Source organism: Carcharhinus amblyrhynchos, unplaced genomic scaffold (genome assembly GCF_965287045.1).
Source record: "Carcharhinus amblyrhynchos unplaced genomic scaffold, sCarAmb.v2.hapA scaffold_915, whole genome shotgun sequence".
Classification (NCBI taxonomy): Eukaryota; Metazoa; Chordata; class Chondrichthyes; order Carcharhiniformes; family Carcharhinidae; genus Carcharhinus; species Carcharhinus amblyrhynchos.
Window position 1 is genome coordinate 11,941 of NW_027650655.1, and position 25,803 is coordinate 37,743.

A 25,803-nucleotide genomic window follows, 5' to 3' on the forward strand; every position below is an offset into this window, starting at 1 on the left:
GCAGGTGCAGCAGGTGGTCAGGAAGGCGAATGGGATGCTGGCCTTCATAGCGAGGGGGACTGAATATAAAAGTAGGGAGGTCTTGCTGCAGCTGTATAGGGCATTGGTGAGGCCGCAGCTGGAGTACTGTGTGCAGTTTTGGGCACCGTACTTACGCAAGGATATTTTGGCCTTGGAGGGAGTGCAGAGGAGGTTTACTAGGCTGATACCGGAGTTGAGGGGGTTGAGCTATGAGGAGAGGCTGAATAAACTAGGCTTGTACTCGTTAGAGTTTAGAAGAATGAGGGGAGATCTCATTGAGACGTATAAGATGATGAATGGGATGGATAGGATAGAGGTGGAGAGACTCTTCCCGCTCAGAAAGGACAGTAGGACTAGGGGGCACAGCCTCAAGATAAAGTGGGGGCGGTTTAGAACGGAGTTGAGGAGGAACTTCTTCACTCAAAGGGTGGTGAATCTCTGGAATTCTCTGCCCGTTGAAGTGGTGGAGGCTGCCTCGCTAAATATTTTTAAGACGCGGGTTGATGGGTTTTTGATAAGAGAGGGGATTAAGGGTTATGGGGAGAGGTCGGGAATGTGGAACTGAGCCACGACAGATCAGCCATGATCTTATTGAATGGCGGGGCAGGCTCGAAGGGCTAGATGGCCTACTCCTGCTCCTATTTCTTATGTTCTTATGTTCTAAATGTGAGGTAATGCATTTTGGAAGGTCTAATACAGATAGGAAATAAACAGTAAATGGCAGAATCCTTCAGAGTATTGATAGGCAGAGGGATCTGGGTGTACAGGTACACAGGTCACTGAAAGTGGCAATGCAGGTGGAGAAGGTAGTCGAGAAGGCATACGGCATGCTTGCCTTCATCGGCCGGGGTATTGAGTTTAAAAATTGGCAAGTCAGGTTGCAGCTTTATAGAACCTTAGTGAGGCCGCACTTGGAATATAGTGTTTAATTCTGGTCACCACACTACCAGAAGGATGTGGAGGCTTTGGAGAGGGTACAGAAAAGATTTACCAGGATGTTGCCTGGTATGGAGGGCATTAGCTCTGAGGAGAGGTTGGAGAAACTTGGTTTGTTCTCACTGGAGCGACGGAGGTTGAGGGGAGACCTGATAGAAGTCTACAAGATTATGAGGGCCATGGACAGAGTGGATAGTCAGAAGCTTTTTCCCAGGGTGGAAGAGTCAATTACTAGGGGGCACAGGTTTAAGGTGCGAGGGGCAAGGTTTAAAGGAGATGTACGAGGGAGATTTTTTACACAGAGTGGGGTGGGTGCCTGGGACTCGCTGCCGGGGGAGGGAGTGGAAGCGGATACGATAGTGAGTTTTAAGGGGCATCTGGACAAATCCATGAATAGGATGGGAATAGAGGGATATGGTCCCCGGAAGGGTAGGGGTTTTAGTTCAGTCGGGGGCAGCATGGTCAGTGCAGGCTTGGAGGGGCCGAAGGGCCTGTTCCTGTGCTGTAATTTTCTTTGTTCTTTAGTTCATACTGTTCATAGAGAAGGGAAGGAGAGGGTGCAGAATGTAGTGTTACAGTCACAGCGAGGGTGGAGAGAAAGATCAGCTTAATGCGAGGTAAATCCATTCAAAAGTCTGACAGCAGCAGGGAAGAAGCTGTTCTTGAGTCGGTCGGTACGGGACCTCAGACTTTGGTATCTTTTTCCCGATGGAAGAATGTCCGGGCTGTTGGGTCTTTAGTTATGCTGGCTGCTTTGCTGAGGCAGTGGGAAGTGTAAACCGAGGGAATGGATGGAAGGCTGGTTTCCGTGATGTACTGGACTTCATTCACAACCCGAGGAGAGATTGGTTTGACTGAGCCTGGAGTTTAGAAGGGTGTGAGATCCTTAAAGAAAGTGGAGGAAAGTATGTCCAGAGCATTGTGATGGAGACAATGAGAGATTGGTCCTTTATTGATTTATTGATGAATTTAATACTGTCTCTGGACTGTGATCACAATTACAAATTTCCAGAGTCACCAACTGGAGCTAATGCTGATAAGTCACACATCAAACACTAAATAAACGAGTTGAAGAAGCTTTCAAGGAAGACAGGGTTAGCAATGAGTATAATTAACTCCTCACCTAGAGTTCATACAGAGCCCAAGGCCTCAGAAAACCCTTTTGATGGATGAGACAATCCCAATCTCACCAGTGTCACCCAGCTCCAATATTAGGGCCCAGGGCACAGCTGAGAAGCCCTGTTTGGGAGTGGTTGTCACGGCCAGACCTGGTGTGTTTTGGAAGACTATTGTCGTCTCCAGGATAAGTGAGCCCAGCTGGCACAGACACAACCTATTGGGTTCATAGGCCTGGAGGTTTAGTGGTTATCGTTTTGGGTCAGGCTCGTGAACTCAAATCCCACCCGGGCACTTAGGAAATGAATTAATATACATTTGGGCCTTGGCCAAATCTGTAGGTTGCTGGGAAAGGTTCACTAATATCCATTCAGAAAAACCCTACACAGCAAATAATCCCATAGCAGCACGTAACAAGAGGAGCTGTACCCCTGTGAGAGAGTAACATGGGGAGGGGAGGGGAGGGGGGGGAGGGGAGGGGAGGGGAGGGAGGGGGAGGGGGGGAGGGAGGGGGAGGGGAGGGAGGGGGAGGGGAGGGGGGAGGGGAGGGGGAGGGGAGGGAGGGGAGGGAGGGGAGGGGGAGGGAGGGGAGGGGGGGAGGGGAGGGGAGGGGAGGGGGAGGGGGAGGGGAGGGGAGGGGGGGGAGGGGAGGAGGGGGGGGAGGGGAGGGGGAGGGGGGAGGGGGGAGGGGAGGGGGGAGGGGGCAGAGAGAGAGAGAGATGGTGTGCAGTGAGGGGTGAGGGTAGTCCAGGTGCCTGAGGATCTGGGTGTCACTGTATGTATCCTGAGGAGTATTTATGCATAGTTTGAATTTGGAGTCAACTCTCTGCTCGCTGAAGCCATTTTCAGTCAAGCTACAGAGGAGGCGGCGAGCTGGCAGGCAGGGTTTGGTTCAATGAGCTGCAGAGAGGGACTCGTTCACAATCTCAGCAGCTCCCAGTCGATCCCTAGCCAGACATGGTCAAACTGAGCCACTGAGAATGTAGGAAGGGAAAAGACAGAGAGTCAGGAGCCGAGCACAGACACTTTTATACAGGTGGGGCAAAGAGAAACCAACACACTCCAGCCCAGTCCTGACAAACACACCGAACTGAGCCCAACACACGGCTCAGGCCTGTCCCCCTCCCCCTCCCCTCCCCCCGGTCAGGCCTGTCCCTCCCCCTCCCCCGGCGGTCAGGCCTGTCCCTCCCCCTCCCCCGGCGGTCAGGCCTGTCCCTCCCCGCTCCCCCAGCGGTCAGGCCTGTCCCTCCCGCTCCCGGCGGTCAGGCCTGTCCCCCTCCCCCTCCCCGGCGGTCAGGCCTGTCCCCCCTCCCACGCCCGACGGTCAGGCCTGTCCCCCTCCCCCGGCGGTCAGGCCTGTCCCTCCCGCTCCCCCAGCGGTCAGGCCTGTCCCTCCCGCTCCCGGCGGTCAGGCCTGTCCCCCTCCCCCTCCCCCGGCGGTAAGGCCTGTCCCCCTCCCACGCCCGGCGGTCAGGCCTGTGTGACCCACCCGTTTCCTCCATTCCCCACTCCCCCTCCCCCCATCTCCTGCTCCCCCTCCTTCCCACTCGACTGTTCCCCCATTCCCGTTCCGACTCCCCCGTTCCCACTGCCCACATTCCCACCCCTCCTGTTTCTGCTCCCACCCCATCACTGCTTGTTCCCGCTCTCCCCCCGTTCCCATTCCCGTTCCTGCTCTCCCCATTCCCACACCTCCCCTTCCTGCTCCCCCAGTTCCATTCCCATTCCCCCTCCCCACATTCCCCCTTTCTCGCCCTCACTTTCCCATACAGGTGAGACGTTGAATGAATACTTTTCTTCAGTGTTCACTAAGGAGAGGGGCCATGTGTTTGAGGATGAGTGTGTGATACAGGCTGGTAGGATGGAGGAGGTAGATGATCTGAGGGAAGATGTTTAGCAGTTTTGAAAAACCTGAGGGTGGATAAGTCCCCTGGGCCAGATGGGACACATCCTCGGATACTTTGGGAGGCAAGGGATGAGATTGTGGAGCCTTTAGTTTTGATCTTTGGGTCCTCACTGTCCATGGGGATTGTGCCAGAGGACTGAGAGTGGCGAATACATAAGAACATAAGAAATAGGAGCAGGAGTAGGCCATCTAGCCCTTCGAGCCTGCCCTGCCATTCAATAAGATCATGCTGATCTGTCGTGGCTCAGTTCCACATTCTCGCCCTCTCCCCATACCCTTAATCCCCTTGCCTATCAAAAACCTATCAACCCGTGTCTTAAAGATATTGAATGAGGCAGCCCTCCACCACTTCAACGGGCAGAGAATTCCAGAGATTCACCGCCCTTTGAGTGAAGAAGTTCCTCCTCAACTCCGTTCTAAACCGCCTCCCCTTTATGAGAAGGTGAGAGGGTATGGGATCCAAGGGCCTTTGGCCTTGTGGATCCAGAACTGGCTTGCCTGCAGAAGGCAGAGAGTGGTTGTGGATGGGGCTTTTCTGAATGGAGGTCGGTCACCAGTGGAGTGCCCCAGGGATCCGTTCTAGGACCCTTGTTGTTTGTCATTTTCATAAATGACCTGGATGAGGAAGTGGAGGGATGGGTAGTAAGTTTGCTGATGACACGAAGGTTGGTGGTGTTGTGGATGGTCTGGAAGGATGTCAAAAGTTGCAGCAGGACATAAATAGGATGCAGGACTGGGTGGAGAAGTGGCAGATGGACTTCAACGCGGAGAAATGTGTAGTGATCCATTTTGGCAGGACCAACGGATGAACGATACACTATCAAGGGCAGAAGTCCTGAGTAGTGTTGAAGAGCAGAAGGATCTTGGGATCTGGGTCCACGGACTCTTAAATCGGCCTCGCAGGTGGAGGATGTGGTTAAGAAGGCGTATGGTGTACTGGCCTTCATTAATCGAGGGATTGAGTTTAGGAGTCGGGAGGTAATGCTGCAACTTTATAAGACCCTTGTCAGACCCCACTTGGAGTATTGTGCGCAGTTCTGGTCACCTCACTATAGGAAGGATGTGGAAGCTATTGAGAGGGTGCAGAGGAGATTTACAAGGATGTTGCCTGGATTGGGAGGCATGCCTTATGAAGATAGGTTGAGGGAGCTGGGACTCTTCTCCCTGGAGAGACGAAGGTTGAGAGGCGACCTGATAGAGGTTTATAAAATGTTGAGAGGAATAGATAGGGTGGATTCTCAGAGGCTATTTCCCCAGGTTGAAATGGTCGCTACGAGAGGACACAGGTTTAAGGTGCGGGGAGGAAAGTACAGAAGTGATGTTAGGGGTAAGTTTTTCACTCAGAAGGTGGCGAGTGAATGGAATCGGCTGCCGTCAGTGGTGGTGGAGGCGAACTCGCTGGGGTCTTTTAAAAGACTTCTGGATGAGTATATGGGGTTTTATGGGATCGGGGGTTATAGATAGGTCTATGGCCCGGTAGGTATGGATATGATCGGCACAACTCATGGGCCGAAGGGCCTGTTTGTGCTGTAGTGTTCTATGTTCTATGTTTATCTTGAGGCTGTGCCCCCTAGTCCTGTTATCCTTTCTGAGCAGGAAGAGTCTCTCCACCTCTATCCTATCCATCCCATTCATCATCTTATACGTCTCAATGAGATCTCCCCTCATTCTTCTAAACTCTAACGAGTACAAGCCTAGTTTATTCAGCCTCTCCTCATAGTTCAACCCCCTCAACTCCGGTATCAGCCTAGTAAACCTCCTCTGCACTCCCTCCAAGGCCAAAATATCCTTGCGCAGGTGCGGCGCCCAAAACTGCACACAGTACTCCAGCTGCGGCCTCACCAATGCCCTATACAGCTGCAGCAAGACCTCCCTACTTTTATATTCAATTCCCCTCGCTATGAATGTTGTTCCTCTTTTCAAGAAAGGAAATAGGAATGACCCTGGTACTTATAGACCAGTTAGTCTTACTTCAGTGGTCAGTAAGTTAATGGAAAGGGTCCTGAGCGATCGGATTTATGACCATTTGGAAAGATGCAGTTTAATTTGGGATAATCAACACAGTTTCGTGAGGGGTAAGTCCTGCCTCACAAATTTGATTGAATTCTTTGAGGAGGTAACTAAGTGTATAGATGAAGGTAGAGCAGTTGATGTCATATATGTGGATTTTAGTAAGGTGTTTGATAAGATTCCCCATGGAAGGCTCATGAAGAAGGTAAGGAGGTGTGGGATAGAAGGAAATTTGGCCGATTGGATAAGTAACTGGCTGTCTCATAGAAAACAGAGGGTGATGGTGGAAGGAAAATTTTCAGACTGGAGACCAGTTACCAGCGGTGTCCCACAGGGGTCAGTGCTGGGTCCTCTGCTTTTTGTGATTTTTACCAATGACTTGGAAGAGACTTTTGAATAGAGGGGAGTACGGTAGGATGAGAGAAGAATTGGCGAATGTGGACTGGGGGAGTGCGTTGGAAGGTAGGTCTGCTGAGGAGCAGTGGAGGATCTTTAAGGAGATCTTTCTTGGTGCTCAGCAGAAATTTATTCCGATGGTTAAAAAGGACAGTAGGAGGAGAGGTAATAAGCTGTGGATAACGAAGGAGGTGAAGGAAAGTGTTAAATTAAAAGCGGAGGAATTTAGAGTAGCTAAGAGTAGTGGGCGAGAAGAGGATTGAGAGAGGTTTAAATGTCAACAAAGATTGACAAAGAAGTTGATAAAGAAGGGTAGGATAAACTATGAAGCTGGGCTAGCGCTTAATATAAAAAAGGATAGCAAGAAGCAAGAGTTTTTATAAATATATAAAAAGGAAGAGGCTGGCTAGGGTCAACGTTGGACCCTTAGAGGATGAGAAGGGGGACTTAGTGGTAGGGGATGGGGATATGGCTGAGGTCATGAATAACTTTTTTGTTTTTGTTTCTGTCTTCACGGAGGAGGACATGAATAATTTGCCGGGTGTTAGCGATGGAAAGGTGGTAGGACTGGAGGGTCTCAGTGACATTACTGTTACTAGAGAGGCGGTGCTCGACAGACTGGAGGGGCTGATTGTGGACAAGTCCCCAGGACCGGATGGAATGCATCTGAGGGTTCTGAAAGAAATGGCGGAGGTGATAGTGGATGCCTTGGTGGTTATTTTCCAGACGTCGCTGGATTCCGGGGAAGTGCCGGAAGATTGGAAAGCGGCTAATGTTACACCGTTGTTTAAGAAGGGTGCCAGGCAAAAGGCAGGGAATTATAGGCCGGTTAGTTTAACATCTGTTGTAGGTAAAATGTTAGAATCCGTCATCAAGGAGGAAATAGCGAGGCATCTTGAGGGGAACTGCTTGATAGAGCAGACGCAGCACGGTTTCGTTAAGGGGAAGTCGTGTCTGACAAATTTACTGGAGTTCTATGAGGATGTGTCTAGGGCGGTGGATAGAGGAGAGCCGGTGGATGTGGTCTTTCTTGATTTTCAGAAGGCGTTTGACAAGGTACCTCACAAGAGGTTATTGCAGAAGGTCAGGGGACATGGAGTTGGGGGTAGGGTGTTAGCGTGGATAGAGGATTGGTTGTCAAATAGGAGGCAGAGAGTGGGGGTCAATGGGTGCTATTTGGATTGGCGGATGGTGACTAGTGGAGTGCCCCAGGGGTCGGTGCTGGGGCCTCAGCTATTTACCATTTATATAGATGATCTGGAGGAGGGAACCGAGTGTAGGGTGTCGAAATTTGCTGATGACACCAAGATTGGTGGAAAGGCAAATTGTGCGGAGGGTATGGAGAGTCTGCAGAAGGATCTAGATAGGCTGGGCGAATGGGCCAGGAACTGGCAAATGGAATTTAATGTTGGCAAGTGCGAGGTGGTCCACTTTGGTAGGAAGAATGGTAGGAAGGACTATTACTTACGTGGCGAAAAACTGCAGCAGGCGACGGTGCAGAGGGACCTCGGGGTCCTTGTGCATGAGTCGCAAAAACCCAGCTTGCAGGTGCAGCAGGTGGTCAGGAAGGCAAATGGGATGCTGGCCTTCATAGCGAGGGGGACTGAATATAAAAGTAGGGAGGTCTTGCTGCAGCTGTATAGGGCATTGGTGAGGCCGCAGCTGGAGTACTGTGTGCAGTTTTGGGCACCGTACTTACGCAAGGATATTTCGGCCTTGGAGGGAGTGCAGAGGAGGTTTACTAGGCTGATACCGGAGATGAGGGGGTTGGACTACGAACAGAGACTAAATAGACTGGGTCTGTACTCGTTGGGGTTTAGAAGGATGAGGGGGGATCTTATTGAGACGTATAAGATAATGAAAGGGATGGATAGGGTAGAGGTAGAGAGATTCTTCCCGCTTAGAAAGGACAGCAGGACTAGAGGGCACAGCCTCAAGATGAGGGGGGAGCAGTTTAGATCGGAGTTGAGGAGGAACTTCTTCACTCAAAGGGTGGTGAATCTCTGGAATTCTCTGCCCGTTGAAGTGGTGGAGGCTACCTCGCTAAATATATTTAAGACACGGGTAGATAGATTTGTGATAGGCAAGGGGATTAAGGGTTATGGGGAGAAAGCGGGAAAGTGGAACTGATCCACTTCAGATCAGCCATGATCTTATTGAATGGCGGGGCAGGCTCGAAGGGCTGGATGGCCAACTCCTGCTCCTATTTCTTATGTTCTTATGATTCATTTTGGTAGGACAAACTTGAATGTGGATTACAGGGTCAACGGCAGGGTTCTGAGGAATGTGGAGGAACAGAGAGATCTTGGGGTTCATATCCACAGATCTCTGAAGGTTGCCACTCAAGTGGATAGAGCCGTGAAGAAGGTTTATAGTGTGTTAGTGTTTATTAACAGGGGGTTTGAGTTTAAGAGCCGTGGGGTTATGCTGCAACTATACAGGACCTTGGTGAGACTACATTTGGAATATTGTGTTCAGTTCTGGTCACCTCACTATAAGAAGGATGTGGAAGCTTTGGAGAGAGTGCAGAGGAGATTTACCAGGATGCTGCCTGGTTTGGAGGGTAAGTCTTATGAGGAAAGGTTGAGGGAGCTGGGGCTTTTCTCTTTAGAGCGGAGGAGGATGAGAGGCGACTTAATAGAGGTTTATAAGATGATGAGAGGGATTGATAGAGTGGACGTGCAGAGACTATTTCCTTGGGTGGATGTAGCTGTTACTAGGGGGCATAACTATAAGGTTCATGGTGGGAGATATAGGAGGGATGTCCGAGGTAGATTCTTTACTCAGAGAGTGGTTGGGGTGTGGAATACACTGCCTGCTGTGATAGTGGAGTCGGACACTTTAGGAACTTTCAAGCGGTTATTGGATAGGCACATGGAGCACTCCAGAATGATAGGGAGTGGGATAGACTGAATTTGGGATTGGACATAGCTCAGCACAGCATTGAGGGCCGAATGGCCTGTACTGTGCTGTACTGTTCTATGTTCTATTTGCATTCCCGCTCCCCCATTCCCATTCCTGCTCCCCCTCCTTCAATTCCCCCGTTCCCAGTCCCATTCCCCTCCACTGTTCCCATTCCCACTCCCTGCATTTCCACTCCCGCTCCCACCCCTCGCTCCCGCTCCCGCACCCACCCCTCGCTCTCGCTCCCGCACCCACCCCTCGCTCCCGCACCCACCCCTCGCTCCCGCTCCCGCACCCACCCCTCGCTCCCGCTCCCGCACCCACCCCTCGCTCCCGCTCCCGCACCCACCCCTCGCTCCCGCTCCCGCTCCCGCACCCACCCCTCGCTCCCTTCCCGCACCCACCCTGACCCCGGTCCTGCTCACCCCCCTGCTCCCCACCCCGCTCCTGCTCACTTCCTGCCCCCGCTCCCACTCCCACTCATATCCCGCTGCACCCCCCTGCTCCCGCTCCATCCCCCTCTCCCGCTCCATCCCCCTCTCCCGCTGCACCCCCCTGCTCCCGCTCCATCCCCCTCTCCCGCTGCACCCCCCTGCTCCCACTCCATCCCCCTCTCCCGCTCCATCCCCCTCTCCCGCTCCATCCCCCTGCTCCCGCTCCATCCCCCTCTCCCGCTGCACCCCCCTGCTCCCGCTCCATCCCCCTCTCCCGCTCCATCCCCCTCTCCCGCTCCATCCCCCTGCTCCCGCTCCATCCCCCTCTCCCGCTGCACCCCCCTGCTCCCACTCGATCCCCCTCTCCCGCTCCATCCCCCTCTCCCACTGCACCCCCCTGCTCCCGCTCCATCCCCCTCTCCCGCTCCATCCCCCTCTCCCGCTCCATCCCCCTCTCCCGCTCCATCCCCCTGCTCCCGCTCCATCCCCCTGCTCCCGCTCCATCCCCCTCTCCCGCTGCACCCCCCTGCTCCCGCTCCATCCCCCTCTCCCGCTCCATCCCCCTCTCCCGCTCCATCCCCCTCTCCCGCTCCATCCCCCTCTCCCGCTCCATCCCCCTCTCCCGCTCCATCCCCCTCTCCCCCCTGTTCCTGCTCATCCCCCGCTCCCGCCCTCTGGCATAACGATGGGGTAAATAGAACTGAGACCAGCTTCAAGAGCAGAGAAACACTCACATCAGCGATATTCAACTCCACTGTACCATCTTCCTGTTCCAGAGCTTTGAACGATCCTGCAGAGAGAGATATCGGCTCATTGTAGACAGCAATAAACTTCACAATTCTAATCTTACGCTGATCCAGCATCTGGATCAAGGCCATTCCTTCCATCATCCTGTCCTATCTCCTTGAATTAATTATCCAATTGATCCCACAGCCTCTGCTCTTTCCCAGATCCCGACAGTTTCCCTCTCCAGTATTTCTCGACAAAACTGGATCCTTTGGTTACAAAACTTCCAGCCAATGGAAACACTTTCCCCTTATTAAAGGGATTAGCAATTTATTAGCAATTTTGAAAAACCTGAGGGTGGATAAGTCCCCTGGGCCAGATGGGATACATCCTCAGATACTTTGGGAGGCAAGGGATGAGATTGCGGAGCCTTTAGCTTTGATCTTTGGGTCCTTACTGTCCGTGGGCATTGTGCCAGAGGACTGGAGAGTGGTGAATGTTGTTCCAATTTTCAAGAAAGGAAATAGGAATGACCCTGGTACTTATAGACCAGTTAGTCCTACTTCAGTGGTTGGTAAGTTAATGGAAAGGGTCCTGAGAGATAGGATTTATGACCATTTGGACAGATTCAGTTTAATCCGGGATAATCAGCACGGTTTCGTGAGGGGTAAGTCCTGCCTCACAAATTTGATTGATTTCTTTGAGGAGGTAACTAGGTGTGTGGATGAAGGTAGAGCAGTTGATGTCGTATAGATAGATTTTAGTAAGGTGTTTGATAAGGTTCCCCATGGTAGGCTCATGAAGAAGGTAAGGAGATATGGGATAGAAGGAAATTTGGCCGATTGGATAAATAACTGGCTGTATCATAGAAAACAGAGGGTGGTGGTGGAGAGAAAATTTTCAGACTGGAGACCAGTGACCAGCGGTGTAGCACAGGGATCAGTGCTGGGTCTCTGCTGTTGGTGCCAGGGAGGGGAGGGGAGGGGAGGAGGGGAGGGGAGGGGAGGGGGGGAGTGGGAGGAGGGAGGGAGGGGTGAGGTGGGGGAGGGGAGGGGTGGGGGAGGGGTGAGGTGGGGGTGGGGGAGGGGAGAGGTGGGGGAAGGGAGAGGTGGGGGAAGGGAGGGGGTGGGGAGAGGAGGGGAGCAGGGGTCTGGGTCATCAGCTGATACTTACTGAACATCGCTTCCAACCTGACGAGACAGGAGATAAAATTATCAAAATCCACAGCATCATTGTCTGCGTAGCGACCCACTATCAACTGGTGAATACGGTTATTGATTTTAAATCCTAGACAAAGGGAATGAAACAGATTCGTGTTAAACACAAGGGACAAACTATTGGATTGTCTGGAAATGGATAACATTCCCCACCTGCTGATTCCAGAGCCAGTCTCATCTCATAGGAACTCATCGTACCAGATCGATCCAAATCAAACTGTCTGAAAATACCCTGTAAAAGACAGAGAGTGTGAGAGAGACCGAGAGAGAGGTGGGGAGAGAGAGACAGAGGGAGACAGGGAGAGACAGAGGGAGACAGGGAGAGACAGAGGGAGAGAGGGAGAGACAGAGGGAGAGAGGGAGAGACAGAGGGACAGAGGGAGAGACAGAGGGAGAGACAGAGGGACAGAGGGAGAGACAGAGGGAGAGAGGGAGAGAGACAGAGGGAGAGAGAGAGAGACAGAGGGACAGAGGGAGAGACAGAGGGAGAGACAGAGGGAGAGAGGGAGAGAGACAGAGGGAGAGAGAGAGAGACAGAGGGACAGAGGGAGAGACAGAGGGAGAGACAGAGGGACAGAGGGAGAGACAGAGGGACAGAGGGAGAGACAGAGGGAGAGAGGGAGAGACAGAGGGAGAGAGGGAGAGAGACAGAGGGAGAGAGGGAGAGACAGAGGGAGAGAGGGAGAGAGACAGAGGGAGAGACAGAGGGAGAGAGGGAGAGAGACAGAGGGAGAGAGAGAGAGACAGAGGGACAGAGGGAGAGACTGAGGGACAGAGGGAGAGACAGAGGGACAGAGGGAGAGACAGAGGGAGAGACAGAGGGACAGAGGGAGAGACAGAGGGAGAGAGACAGAGGGAGAGAGGGAGAGACAGAGGGACAGAGGGAGAGACAGAGGGAGAGACGGAGAGACAGAGGGAGAGACAGAGAGACAGAGGGAGAGACAGAGAGAGACAGAGAGAGAGAGAGGAGGAGAGAGAGAGGGAGAGAGAAAGGGAGGGAGGGAGAGAGGGAGAGAAAGAGAGAGACAAATTGGCAGAGAAATGGCTGATGGAATTTAATCCAGATAAATGCGAGGTGATGCATTTCGGTAGATCTAATGCAGGGGGGAGCTATACAATAAATGGCAGAACCATCAGGAGTATAGAGACACAGAGGGATTTGGGGGTGCAAGTCCACAGATCCTTAAAGGTGGCAGCACAGGTGGAGAGGGTGGTGAAGAAGGCATATGGCATGCTTGCCTTTATAGGAAGGGGTATAGAGTATAAAAGTTGGCGTACAAAGTTGCAGCTATATAGAATGTGGAATACCGTGTCCAGTTCTGGTCGCTACACTACCAGAAGGACGTGGAGGCTTTAGAGAGAGTGCAGAGAAGGTTTACCAGGATGTTGCCTGGTATGGAGGGTCTTAGCTATGAGGAGAGATTGGGTAAACTGGGGTTGTTCTCCCTGGAAAGACGGAGAATGAGGGGAGACCTAATAGAGGTGAATAAAATAATGAAGGGCATAGATAGGGTGAACAGTGGGAAGCTTTTTCCCAGGTCAGAGGTGACGAACACGAGGGGTCACAGGTTCAAGGTGAGGGAGAAAGGTTGAGTGGAGATGTGAGCTATACTGGACTCAGTCACTGAGTTCTCCACAGTCGCTGTACTGTGGCCCTTTTTGATTCTTGTCTTTGGTTTCTCTGCCTTTCACTATCTCCCTTACTGCCTTTTGTTTCTGTCCCCACTTTACTTCCCTCTGACTTCCTGCATCGGTTCCTATCCCCCTGCCACATTAATTTAAACCCTCCCCAACAGCACGAGCAAACACTCCCCCTGGGACATTGGTTCCAGTCCTGCCCAGGTACAGACTGTCTGATTTGTACTGGTCCCACCTCCCCCAGAACCGGTTCCAGTGTCCCAGGAATTTGAATCCCTTCCTCTCGCACCATCTCTCACGCCACGTATTCATCTTAGCTATGCTGACATTCCTACTCTGACTAGCACGTGGCATTGGGAGCAATCCTGAGATTACTACCTTTGAGGTTCTACTTTTTAGTTTAATTCCTAACTCCCTAAATTCAGTTTATAGGACCTCATCTTGTTTTTTACTCTATAGCTTTGGTGCCTATAAACACCACGACAGCTGGCTATTCACCCTCCCTCCTCCAGAATGCCCTGCAACTGCTCCAAGGCATCCTTGACCCTTGCACCAGGAGGTGACACACTATCCAGCACAATAGCACAGTGGTTAGCACTGCTGCTTCACAGCTGCAGGGACCTGGGTTCGATTCCCGGCTTGGGTCACTGTCTGTATGGAGTTTGCACGTTCTCCTCGTGTCTGTGCAGGTTTCCTCCGGGTGCTCCGGTTTCCTCCCACAGTCCAAAGGTTAGGTTGACTGGCCATGCTAAAATTGCCCCTTAGTGCGTAGGTTAGAGGGATTAGCGGGTAAGGATATGGGAATAGGGCCTGGGTGGGATTGTGGTCGGTGCAGACTCGATTGGCCGAATGGCCTCTTTCTGCACTGTAGGGTTTCTGTGATTTCTATGATCCTGGAATCTCGTTTGTGTCTGCAGAAACGCTTGTCCATTTCCCTTACAATTGAGTCCTCTATCACGAGAGCTCTGCCACTCTTTATCCTGCCCTCCTGTGCAGCAGAGTCAGCCGTGGTGCCATGAACTGGCTACTGCCACCTTCTCCTGGTGAGCGATCTTCCCCAACAGTATTCAAACTGGTCTATCTGTTTTGGAGGTAGATGACCACAGGAGACCCCCACACTGCCTTCCTACTCTTTCTCTGTCTGCTGATTACCCATTCTCTATCTACCTCAGTAATTTTTATCTGCGGTGTGACCAACTCACTGAATGTGCTGTCCACAACTTCCTCAGCATTGTGGATGCTCCAAAGTGAATCCATCCGCAGCTCCAGAGCCATCAGGAGCGAGGGGGAGGGGGCGCGAGGGGGGAGGGGGCGCGAGGGGGGAGGGGGCGCGAGGGGGGAGGGGGCGCGAGGGGGAGGGCACTGACAGATCCTGTCTTACCAGCCACTTGCGTATCTTGTTCCACATGATCTGAAACTCCAGCACACCCAATCGGCCGCTGCCATCCTTCTGTAGATTCAGGTTAAAGAGGAGACGGGGGAATGGGGTGTTTTTCTGAATGACAGGAAGTATCTGGTGGGGTGTCCCAGGGTTCGGTTCCTGCACCCCAGATATTTACAATCTGTATTAATCACTTGTGTACGGGGATAGATCACTCGAGAGCAACACTTACACATGACACAGAAATAGATGGGATAGTAAGTTGCAATGAGGAAATAAGGACCTTACCAATGGACACAGAGCCATAGAGGGTTAAAACATGGAAACAGGCCCTTCGGCCCAACTTCTCCATGCTGCCCTTTTTGTTTAAACTCCTAAGCTAACCCCAACTGTCCAAATTTGGCCCATATCCCTCTATACCCATCTTACCCATGTAACTGTCTAAATCCACACACAACACCGCGCAACTGTACAGACTGGCATCGCACCCACACTGAAATCCACACCCACAACACTGCGCAACTGTACAGACTGGCATCACACCCACACTGAAATCCACACACACAACACTGCGCAACTGTACAGACTGGCATCGCACCCACACTGAAATCCACACACACAACACTGCGCAACTGTACAGACTGGCATCACACCCACACTGAAATCCACACACACAACACCGCGCAACTGTACAGACTGGCATCGCACCCACACTGAAATCCATACACACAACACCGCGCAACTGTACAGACTGGCATCGCACCCACACTGAAATCCATACACACAACACCGCGCAACTGTACAGACTGGCATCGCACCCACACTGAAATCCACACACACAACACTGCGCAACTGTACAGACTGGCATCACACCCACACTGAAATCCACACACACAACACCGCGCAACTGTACAGACTGGCATCACACCCACACTGAAATCCACACACACAACACCGCGCAACTGTACAGACTGGCATCACACCCACACTGAAATCCACACACACAACACCACGCAACTGTGTAGTCAGCTGAAGATGATTTTGGATGGCAGCATGCTATTGGTGGAAAATACCATTTGTGTCGTTAATGTACAATGGTGGTGTGAAACAGCTTGTTTAACCCACTGCTGAGAGGTCTATGACCCACCTGGTCTTCCTGGGAAACGGAGGTTGGTCCAGTACTTTTCACATCAGAGAGTGAATTGTCAGTTTAGATTGTGAGTCCGATTCTCAAATTGAACTTCCAACTTTCAGATGATTAGATTTGATATGTTATTGTCACGTGTGTTAGTATACAGTGAGAAGTATTGAGTGAGATGGGTTTGTGAACAGCTAGCTGCCTGGAAATGGCTGTGATCTCTCAGTTAGTGACTGGAGCAGGACACTGGGCTGACTGACTGACTCAGGAGATGCTCCACACAAACAAGCAGCTTTCTCAGAGTGTACAGACTGCGACGATACACAGACTGCGCTGGAGGGAGACACACACACTGCAGTCACATTCGGAGATCCAAGTACAGATAAAGGCAAAAGAACCAATATTATAGTTAAGAAAGCCCCACCAACACCTCTACTTTCTCAGAAGACTAAGGAAATTTGACACGTTAGCTACGACTCTCACCAACTTTTACAGATGCCCCATAGAAAACATTCTTTCTGGTTGTTTCACAGCTTGGTATGATTAGGGATCCTCGTGGGACGAGCGATCATAGTATGATTGAGTTTTTGATGCAGATGGAGGATGAGAAAGTAGGGTCCCGAACCTGTGTCCTCTGTTTGAACAGAGGGGAGTACGATAGGATGAGTGAGGAATTGGCAAATGTAGATTGGGGGCGCAGATTGGTTGGTAGGACGGCTGAGGAACAGTGCAGGATCTTTAAGGAGATCTTTTTCGGTGCTCAGCAGGAATACATTCCGATGGTAAAGAAGGGATGTAGGAGAAGGGATAACCAGCCGTGGTTATCGAAGGAAATAAAGGATAGTATTAAATTAAAAGCTGATGCGTTCAGAGTGGCTAAAAGTAGTGGGCAAGTGGAAGATTGGGAGAGGTTTAAAAATCAACAAAGAATGACTAAGAAGTTAATAAAGAAAGGAAGGATAGACTATGAAGCTAAACTAGCACTAAATATAAAAAAGGGCAATAAGAGTTTTTACAAATATATAAAGAAGAGGAGGCTGGCTAGAGTGAATGTTGGACCCTTAGAGGATGAGAGGGGGGATTTAGTAGTGGGAGATGAGGAAATGGCTGAGGCCTTAAATAAGTTTTTTGCCTCGGTCTTCACGGAGGAGGACACAAATAGTTTGCCGGATATTAAAGATAGAAGGATGGTAGGAGTTGAGGGCCTGAATGCGATTACTGTCACTAGAGAGGTAGTGCTTGATAGACTAACGGGACTGATGGTGGACAAGTCCCCAGGACCAGATGGAATGCATCCCAGGGTTCTGAAGGAAATGGCAGAGGTGATAGTGGATGCCTTAGTGATTATTTACCAAAATTCGCTGGATTCCGGGGAAGTGCCGGAAGATTGGAAAATGGCTAATGTTACGCCGCTGTTTAAAAAAGGTAGCAGACAAAAGGCAGAGAATTATAGGCCGGTCAGTTTAATTTCTGTAGTTGGAAAAATGCTTGAATCCGTCTTCAAAGAAGAAATAGCGAGGCATCTGGAAAGGAATGGTTTGATCGAGCAGACACAGCACGGATTCGTTAAGGGGAAGTCATGTTTGACAAATTTATTGGATTTCTATGAGGATGTGACTAGTGCGGTAGACAGAGGGGAACCGGTGGATGTGGTGTTTCTAGATTTTCAAAAGGCGTTTGATAAGGTGCCTCACAAAAGGTTGCTTCAGAAGGTTACGGTGCACGGAGTTGGGGGTAAGGTGTCAGCGTGGATAGAGGATTGGTTGTCTAATAGGAGGCAGAGAGTTGGTATCAATGGGTGCAATTCTGATTGGCGGTTGGTGACTAGTGGAGTGCCGCAGGGATCGGTGCTGGGGCCTCAGCTATTTACCATTTATATAGATGATCTGGAGGAGGGGGCTGAGTGTAGGGTGACAAAATTTGCTGATGACACGAAGATGAATGGAAAAACAAATTGCGCGGAGGGTGTGGAAAGTCTGCAGAGGGATCTGGATAGGCTGAGCGAGTGGGCGAGGACCTGGCAGATGGAGTATAATGTTAGCAAGTGTGAGGTTATCCACTTTGGTTGAAATAATAGTAGGAGGGATTATTATTTAAAAGGCGAAAAGCTGCAGCATGCTACGGTGCAGAGGGACCTGGGGGTCCTTGTGCATGAGTCGCAAAAACCCAGTCTGCAGGTGCAGCAGGTGGTCAGGAAGGCGAATGGGATGCTGGCCTTTATAGCGAGGGGGATTGAATATAAAAGTAGGGAGGTCTTGCTGCAACTGTACAGGGCACTGGTGAGGCCGCAGCTGGAGTACTGTGTGCAGTTTTGGTCGCCGCACTTACGCAAGGATATTTTGGCCTTGGAGGGAGTGCAGAGGAGGTTTACTAGGCTGATACCTGAGATGAGGGGGTTGGACTATGAAGAGAGACTAAATAGACTGGGTCTGTACTCGTTGGAGTTTAGAAGGATGAGGGGGGATCTTATAGAGACGTATAAGATAATGAAAGGGATGGATAGGGTAGAGGTAGAGAGATTCTTCCCGCTCAGAAAGGATAGCAGGACTAGAGGGCACAGCCTCAAAATAAGGGGAGGCGGTTTAGAACGGAGTTGAGGAGGAACTTCTTCACTCAAAGGGTGGTGAATCTCTGGAATTCTCTGCCCGTTGAAGTGGTGGAGGCTGCCTCGCTAAATATATTTAAGTCACGGGTAGATAGGTTTTTGATAGACAGGGGAATTAAAGGTTATGGGGAGAAAGCGGGAAAGTGGAACTGATCCGCTTCAGATCAGCCATGATCTTATTGAATGGCGGGGCAGGCTCGAAGGGCTAGATGGCCCACTCCTGCTCCTATTTCTTATGTTCTTATGTATGGGCTCCTGCTCTGACCAAGACCACAAGGAACTGCAAAAGGTCGTGAATGTAGCCCAATCCATCACACAAACCAGCCTCCCATCCATTGACTCTGTCTACACTTCCCGCTGCCTTGGCAAAGCAGGCAGCATAATTAAGGACCCCACACACCCCGGACATTCTCTCTTCATCCTTCTTCCATCGGGAAAAAGATACAAAAGTCTGAGGTCACGTACCAATCGACTCAAGAACAGCTTCTTCCCTGCTGCTGTCAGACTTTTGAATGGATCTACCTCGCATTAAGTTGATCTTTCTCTACACCCTCGCTGTGACTGTAACACTACATTCTGCACTTTCTCGTTTCCTTCTCTATGAACAGTATGCGTTGACTGTATAGCGCACAAGAAACAATACTTTTCACTGTAAATACATGTGACAATCATAAATCAAACCAAATTTTTAAAAATACACTGCTTTCCAATGCTAAAACCAAATGAGAAATCTCACCCTTTGCTTTATTAAACTCAATCTCTCCACCATATTGCCCACTTGGTTACCCTGTCCATAACGAACAATCTGTTTTTATATTCCTGCCTCACTAACTCTCACCTTTTCCTTTTCCCTTTTGGTGGGATCTTCAGCTGCTTTCTAAAATCCTCCCTTTCTTTACACCATTATAAACCTCTTTGTCCAATCTAATCTGTTCCGAACTTCCTGACCGAGCCTCGGATGGGTCTTTCTTGCTGAACTTTTCTTTTTAACAGACTGCATTTCTGTTGAACATTTTGAATTGTTTCTTTAAATGTTTCCCACTGTTCATTTCCCTGCAGACCTTTTGGATGGACATTCCTCTCCCTGTATCCGTGTTCAGGATGTTTAAGGATGGACATTCCTCTCCCTGTATCCGTGTTCAGGATGTTTAAGGATGGACATTCCTCTCCCTGTATCCGTGTTCAGGATGTTTAAGGATGGACATTCCTCTCCCTGTATCCGTGTTCAGGATGTTTAAGGATGGACATTCCTCTCCCTGTATCCGTGTTCAGGGTGTTTCAGTTGAACGATTGGAGGATTTCACTCCGGATTTCATGTTGGATTTATTTGTTGCAGATTTAAATGCCTTTATCTGTATTTGCATCTCCAGGAAACTGTCACTAAAACATTCTACAAACCGGTCTTCGCAAGGATATTGTGCAGAATTAGAGACCAGATAACATGGTGGGTAGCAGAGGGAGATTTGATCGAGATTACAGCTAATAACTGTCCTGTCGCCTGTTAATCAGAAACTCACTGACAGACCCCCTGGGAAGGAGGGACTCTCCCCAGACCCCGGGGACCCCTGTCTCCAGTAGGAGCTGGAGATCAATATCTCCAACATTCAGAGGCTCATTCCCCATCCTGTAAATGTTCTGAGGGATTTAAAAATCTCAGTGAAGGATACATCCAAGAGATTGACCATTCCACGGCACGAGTCCAGACTGAACCCATCTGTCTTCAAATCACGATCTGAAATATCACAGAGAATAACAAACTGTGAGTATTCACAGACACATTACAGGGTCAGTGCTGACAGCTGTAATGTTCTGACATTTACAAACTCAAAGTCTCACATCATGTGAGCTGGGCAGGGCTGAGGGGGAGGGTTTATATCCCAGGGATATGAGAACGATAGAATCATAAACTATTTGGCAGTGTTAAGCTGCTGGTCTGACGGAGAGTGTAACGGTTAGTGTCTCACTGAGGGAGTTTGGGGAGGGGGGAACCAGCTCATTTCTTCCTTTTGAACCTTTTGCAGGAAGGGTGGCTGCTGGTTTGTTCAGTAGGACTGGGTGAGTATTTCTATTATCCTTTAGCATTCCCCAAACCCAGAGGTAAATCTAAAGGATTTCTTTTCAGGCTAAGGCCAGGCAGCCAATCACATCCATTTGCAGTGCTCCTCCTGCGCAATGTGGGAAGTCAGGAATACGACACCTCCAGACTGAGCACACGTGCAGGATGTGACATCAGGTGCAGTTGCTTGAAATGAGTGACTTGGAGCTGGATCTGTGACCAGTGATATTGTGGAGCATCTGAGAGCGTGAGATCTTTGTGGAAAGCACACACACTGAGGTGGTCACACTGCAGGTATAGAGTGCAGAGACAGAAAGGGAGCACCAGACAGGAGAAAACAGGGGTGCAGAGGAGGTTTACTAGGCTGATACCGGAGTTGAGGGGGTTGAGCTATGAGGAGAGGCTGAATAAACTAGGCTTGTACTCGTTAGAGTTTAGAAGAATGAGGGGAGATCTCATTGAGACGTATAAGATGATGAATGGGATGGATAGGATAGAGGTGGAGAGACTCTTCCCGCTCAAAAAAGACAGTAGGACTAGGGGGCACAGCCTCAAGATAAAGGGGAGGCGGTTTAGAACGGAGTTGAGGAGGAACTTCTTCACTCAAAGGGTGGTGAATCTCTGGAATTCTCTGCCCGTTGAAGTGGTGGAGGCTGCCTCGCTAAATATATTTAAGTCACAGGTAGATTGGTTTCTGATAGACAGGGGAATTAAGGGTTATGGGGAGAGAGCGGGAAAGTGGAACTGAGCCATGACAGATCAGCCATGATCTTATTGAATGGCGGGGCAGGCTCGAAGGGCTAGATGGCCCACTCCTGCTCCTATTTCTTATGTTCTTAGGAGGCAGACAGAGCAGGAGTGAGTTGATCAGGTCCCCTGTGTCCATCTCCCTGTCAAACAGGTTCTCAGTTTTGGATACTTTTGGGGAAGGGAGTTTTTCAGGGAAATGCCGTGAGATCCAGCTCGAGTGGTTGAGAGCAGTGGTGATTGGGAATTCTGTGGTAATGGGAAGTGTTAGACATTCCCAGGGCTGGGAGACCCCCAGACAGTTTGCTGCTTCCCTGGTCCAAGCTGAGGGTGTGAGGGGATGTCTGTGGGACATTCTGGAGTGGGAGGGTGAACAGTCAGAGGTCGTCCCGACACTGTCTCCATGAGGAGGGAATGGGCTGTGGAAGCGGAATGTAGAGTTCGGAAATGAATAAAAAACAGGAGCGGAAAGAGAGGAATCTCCGAATGATTCCCAGTGCTGTGTGTGAGTGAGAGAGAGGAGAATGGAACAGATAAATGTGTGGCCGTAGGGAGGAGGAAATGGAGGGGGCACGGGGGGGGGGGATAGAGGGGGCACGGGGGGGGGGGCACGGGGGGGGGATAGAGGGGGCACGGGGGGGCAGAGATGGAGGGGGCACGGGGGGGGGCGGGGATAGAGGGGGCACGGGGGGCAGAGATGGAGGGGGCACGGGGGGGGGCGGGGATAGAGGGGGCACGGGGGGCAGAGATGGAGGGGGCACAGGGGGGGGGGCGGGGATAGAGGGGGCCCGGGGGGGCGGGGATAGAGGGGGCACGGGGGGGCGGGGATAGAGGGGGCACGGGGGGGCGGGGATAGAGGGGGCACGGGGGGGCGGGGATAGAGGGGGCACGGGGGGGCAGAGATGGAGGGGGCACGGGGGGGCAGAGATGGAGGGGGCACGGGGGGGCAGAGATGGAGGGGGCACGGGGGGGCAGAGATGGAGGGGGCACGGGGGGCAGAGATGGAGGGGGCACGGGGGGCAGAGATGGAGGGGGCACGGGGGGGGGTGCGGGGATGGAGGGGGCCCGGGGGGGCGGGGATAGAGGGGGCACGGGGGGGCGGGGATAGAGGGGGCACGGGGGGGCGGGGATAGAGGGGGCACGGGGGGGCGGGGATAGAGGGGGCACGGGGGGGCGGGGATAGAGGGGGCACGGGGGGGCGGGGATAGAGGGGGCACGGGGGGGCGGGGATAGAGGGGGCACGGGGGGGCGGGGATAGAGGGGGCACGGGGGGCAGAGATGGAGGGGGCACGGGGGGGGGTGCGGGGATGGAGGGGGCCCGGGGGGGCGGGGATAGAGGGGGCACGGGGGGGCGGGGATAGAGGGGGCACGGGGGGGCGGGGATAGAGGGGGCACGGGGGGGGCAGAGATGGAGGGGGCACGGGGGGCAGAGATGGAGGGGGCACGGGGGGGGTGCGGGGATGGAGGGGGCCCGGGGGGGCGGGGATAGAGGGGGCACGGGGGGGCAGGGATAGAGGGGGCACGGGGGGGCGGGGATAGAGGGGGCACGGGGGGGCGGGGATAGAGGGGGCACGGGGGGGCGGGGATAGTGGGGGCACGGGGGGGCGGGGATAGAGGGGGCACGGGGGGGCGGGGATAGAGGGGGCACGGGGGGGCGGGGATAGAGGGGGCACGGGGGGGCGGGGATAGAGGGGGCACGGGGGGGCGGGGATAGAGGGGGCACGGGGGGGCGGGGATAGAGGGGGCACGGGGGGGCGGGGATAGAGGGGGCACGGGGGAGCGGGGATAGAGGGGGCACGGGGGGGCGGGGATAGAGGGGGCACGGGGGGGCAGAGATGGAGGGGGCACGGGGGGCAGAGATGGAGGGGGCACGGGGGGGGGTGCGGGGATGGAGGGGGCCCGGGGGGGCGGGGATAGAGGGGGCACGGGGGGGCGGGGATAGAGGGGGCACGGGGGGGCGGGGATAGAGGGGGCACGGGGGGGCGGGGATAGAGGGGGCACGGGGGGGCGGGGATAGAGGGGGCACGGGGGGGCGGGGATAGAGGGGGCACGGGGGGCAGAGATGGAGGGGGCACGGGGGGGGTGCGGGGATGGAGGGGGCCCGGGGGGGCGGGGATAGAGGGGGCACGGGGGGGCGGGGATAGAGGGGGCACGGGGGTCGGGGATAGAGGGGGCACGGGGGGGCGGGGATAGAGGGGGCACGGGGGGGCGGGGATAGAGGGGGCACGGGGGGGCGGGGATAGAGGGGGCACGGGGGGGCGGGGATAGAGGGGGCACGGGGGGGCGGGGATAGAGGGGGCACGGGGGGGCGGGGATAGAGGGGGCACGGGGGGGCGGGGATGGAGGGGGCACGGGGGGCAGGGATGGAGGGCGTGTGGAGGTGGAGGTGGAGGTTGCAGAATCATAGAATGCTACAGTGCAGAAAGAGGCCCTTCGGCCCATCGAGTCTGCACCGAACACAATCCCACCCAGGCCCTACTCTATATATACCCACTAATCCCTCTAACTTACACATCCCTGGATACTAAGGGGCAATTTCTTAGCATGGCCAATCAACCTAACCCGCACATCTTTGGACTGTGGGAGGAAACCGGAGTACCTGGAGGAAACCCATGCAGACACAAGGAGAATGTGCAAACTCCACAGACAGTGACCCGAGCTGGGAATCAAACCCAGGACCCTGGAGCTGTGAAACAGCAGTGCTAACCCACTGGGCTACCGTTACCGCACATGGTGGTGGAGTGGGGATGGAAGAGATGTGGGGGTGTGGGGGTGGATGGGGTTGTGGGGGTGGGGGTGGAGTGGGGACGGTGGGGTGGCAGTGGAGGAGAATGGGGAGGGTGCTGGGGGTGTGGGGGTGAGGGTGGTGCTGGGGTGGGTGGTGGGGAGTGAAGGGGTGATGGGGGGTGAGGAGGCTGGTGTGGAGGCAATAGGCCGAGGAGAGTGGGATAGGAGTGGGAGCAACGGGGAGCGGGGGAGACGGGGAGCGGGGGACAGGGAGCGGGGGGGGCGCCGGGGAGTTGGGGGGGTGACGGGGAGCGGGGGGGGGGGACAGGGAGCGGGGGGGGGGGACGGGGAGCGGGGGGGGGGGACGGGGAGCGGGGGGGGGGGACGGGGAGCGGGGGGGGCGACGGGGAGCGGGGGGGGGACGGGGAGCAGGGGGGGGGACGGGGAGCGGGGGGGGGGCGGGGAGCGGGGGGGGCGACGGGGAGTTGGGGGGGTGACGGGGAGCGGGGGGGGGGGCGGGGAGCGGGGGGGGGGGAGCGGGGGGGGGGGGGGGGAGCGGGGGGGGGACGGGGAGCGGGGGGGGGCGACGGGGAGTTGGGGGGGTGACGGGGAGCGGGGGGGGGAGTTGGGGGGGGGATGGGGAGCGGGGCAGTGACGGGGAGCGGGGGGGGGGTGACGGGGAGTTGGGGGGGGGATGGGGAGCGGGGGGGGTGACGGGGAGCGGGGGGGGGGACGGGGAGCGGGGGGGGCGACGGGGAGCGGGGGGGGGGGAGCGGGGGGGGGGGGGGGGAGCGGGGGGCGGGGGGGGGGGAGCGGGGGGGAGGTGGATTTGAGAGCAGGGAACGATCAGCCATGATCTGATTGAATGGTGGAGCAGGCTGGAGGGACCAGATTTACCCACTTCCCCTAATTCGGATGTTCCTGTGTAATTAGGGTAGGTGGATGAACAGTGTAAATCGGTGCTCACGGCTACAACATGATTGTGAAGACAGACATGGCCATAAGGTGACCAAGTCTGGGAATGGGATGTCCCAGGATATTGGGTATTTAGGTAGGACAGTTATAAAGGGAGAAATTGGGGTGTCTTTCTGAGTTTAGAATAATTCAGTGTAATAGTGAGAGGGGATATTGGCTCCATGTACAATCAGTCTGAGTGGAGCTAAGGAACAAAGAGTGGGATTTGTCTATAAACCTCCAAACAGTAGCGGTGAGGTAGGGGATGGTATTAAACAGGAAATTCGGGATGTATATAACAAGGGTGCTACATTAATCATGGTTAACGTTAGTCTACAGAAAGATTGGACAAATCAAATTAACAACAATACTGTGACAGATTAATTCCTGGTGTGGGTCCGAGATTATTTTTAGACCATTACTCTGAGGAACCAGCTAGGGAATATGGTAAACTAGGACTGTGACAAATGGTGTTCCTCAGGGATCAGTGCTGGCACCTTTGCTGTTTGTGGAGAAAAGTGTAACTGGTTTGATTAGTAAGTTTGTGGATGACACAAAGGTTGGTGGATTTGCGGATAGCGATGAGGACCATCAGAGGATACAGCAGGATATAGATCAGTTGGAGACTTGGGTGGAGAGATGGCAGATGGAGTTTAATCCAGACAAATGTGAGGTAATGCATTTTGGAAGGTCTAATACAGATAGGAAATATACAGTAAATGGCAGAACCCTTAAGAGTATTGATAGGCAAAGGGATCTGGGTGTACAGGTACACAGGTCACTGAAAGTGGCAATGCAGGTGGAGAAGGTAGTCAAGAAGGCATACAGCATGCTTGCCTTCATCGGCCGGGGTATTGAATTTATAAGAACGTAAGAAATAGGAGCAGGAGT

The 25,803-nt window shown here is 53.3% G+C and overlaps 1 protein-coding gene across 1 annotated transcript in view; it reads right to left on the reverse strand.

The window, feature by feature from the left end:
- Positions 1-2,786: 2,786 nt before the first annotated feature.
- Positions 2,787-25,803, reverse strand: part of LOC145340308 (calpain-1 catalytic subunit-like) — a gene marked incomplete at its 5' end in the record, with an annotated part of 29,582 nt that continues 6,565 nt past the window's right edge. The window contains 6 exons of the mRNA XM_080184755.1: positions 2,787-3,047; positions 10,458-10,513; positions 11,623-11,736; positions 11,820-11,898; positions 14,686-14,754; positions 20,096-20,160. Of these exons, the coding sequence (XP_080040881.1) occupies positions 3,021-3,047; positions 10,458-10,513; positions 11,623-11,736; positions 11,820-11,898; positions 14,686-14,754; positions 20,096-20,160 (410 nt within the window). The remainder of the gene's footprint in view (positions 3,048-10,457; positions 10,514-11,622; positions 11,737-11,819; positions 11,899-14,685; positions 14,755-20,095; positions 20,161-25,803) is intronic.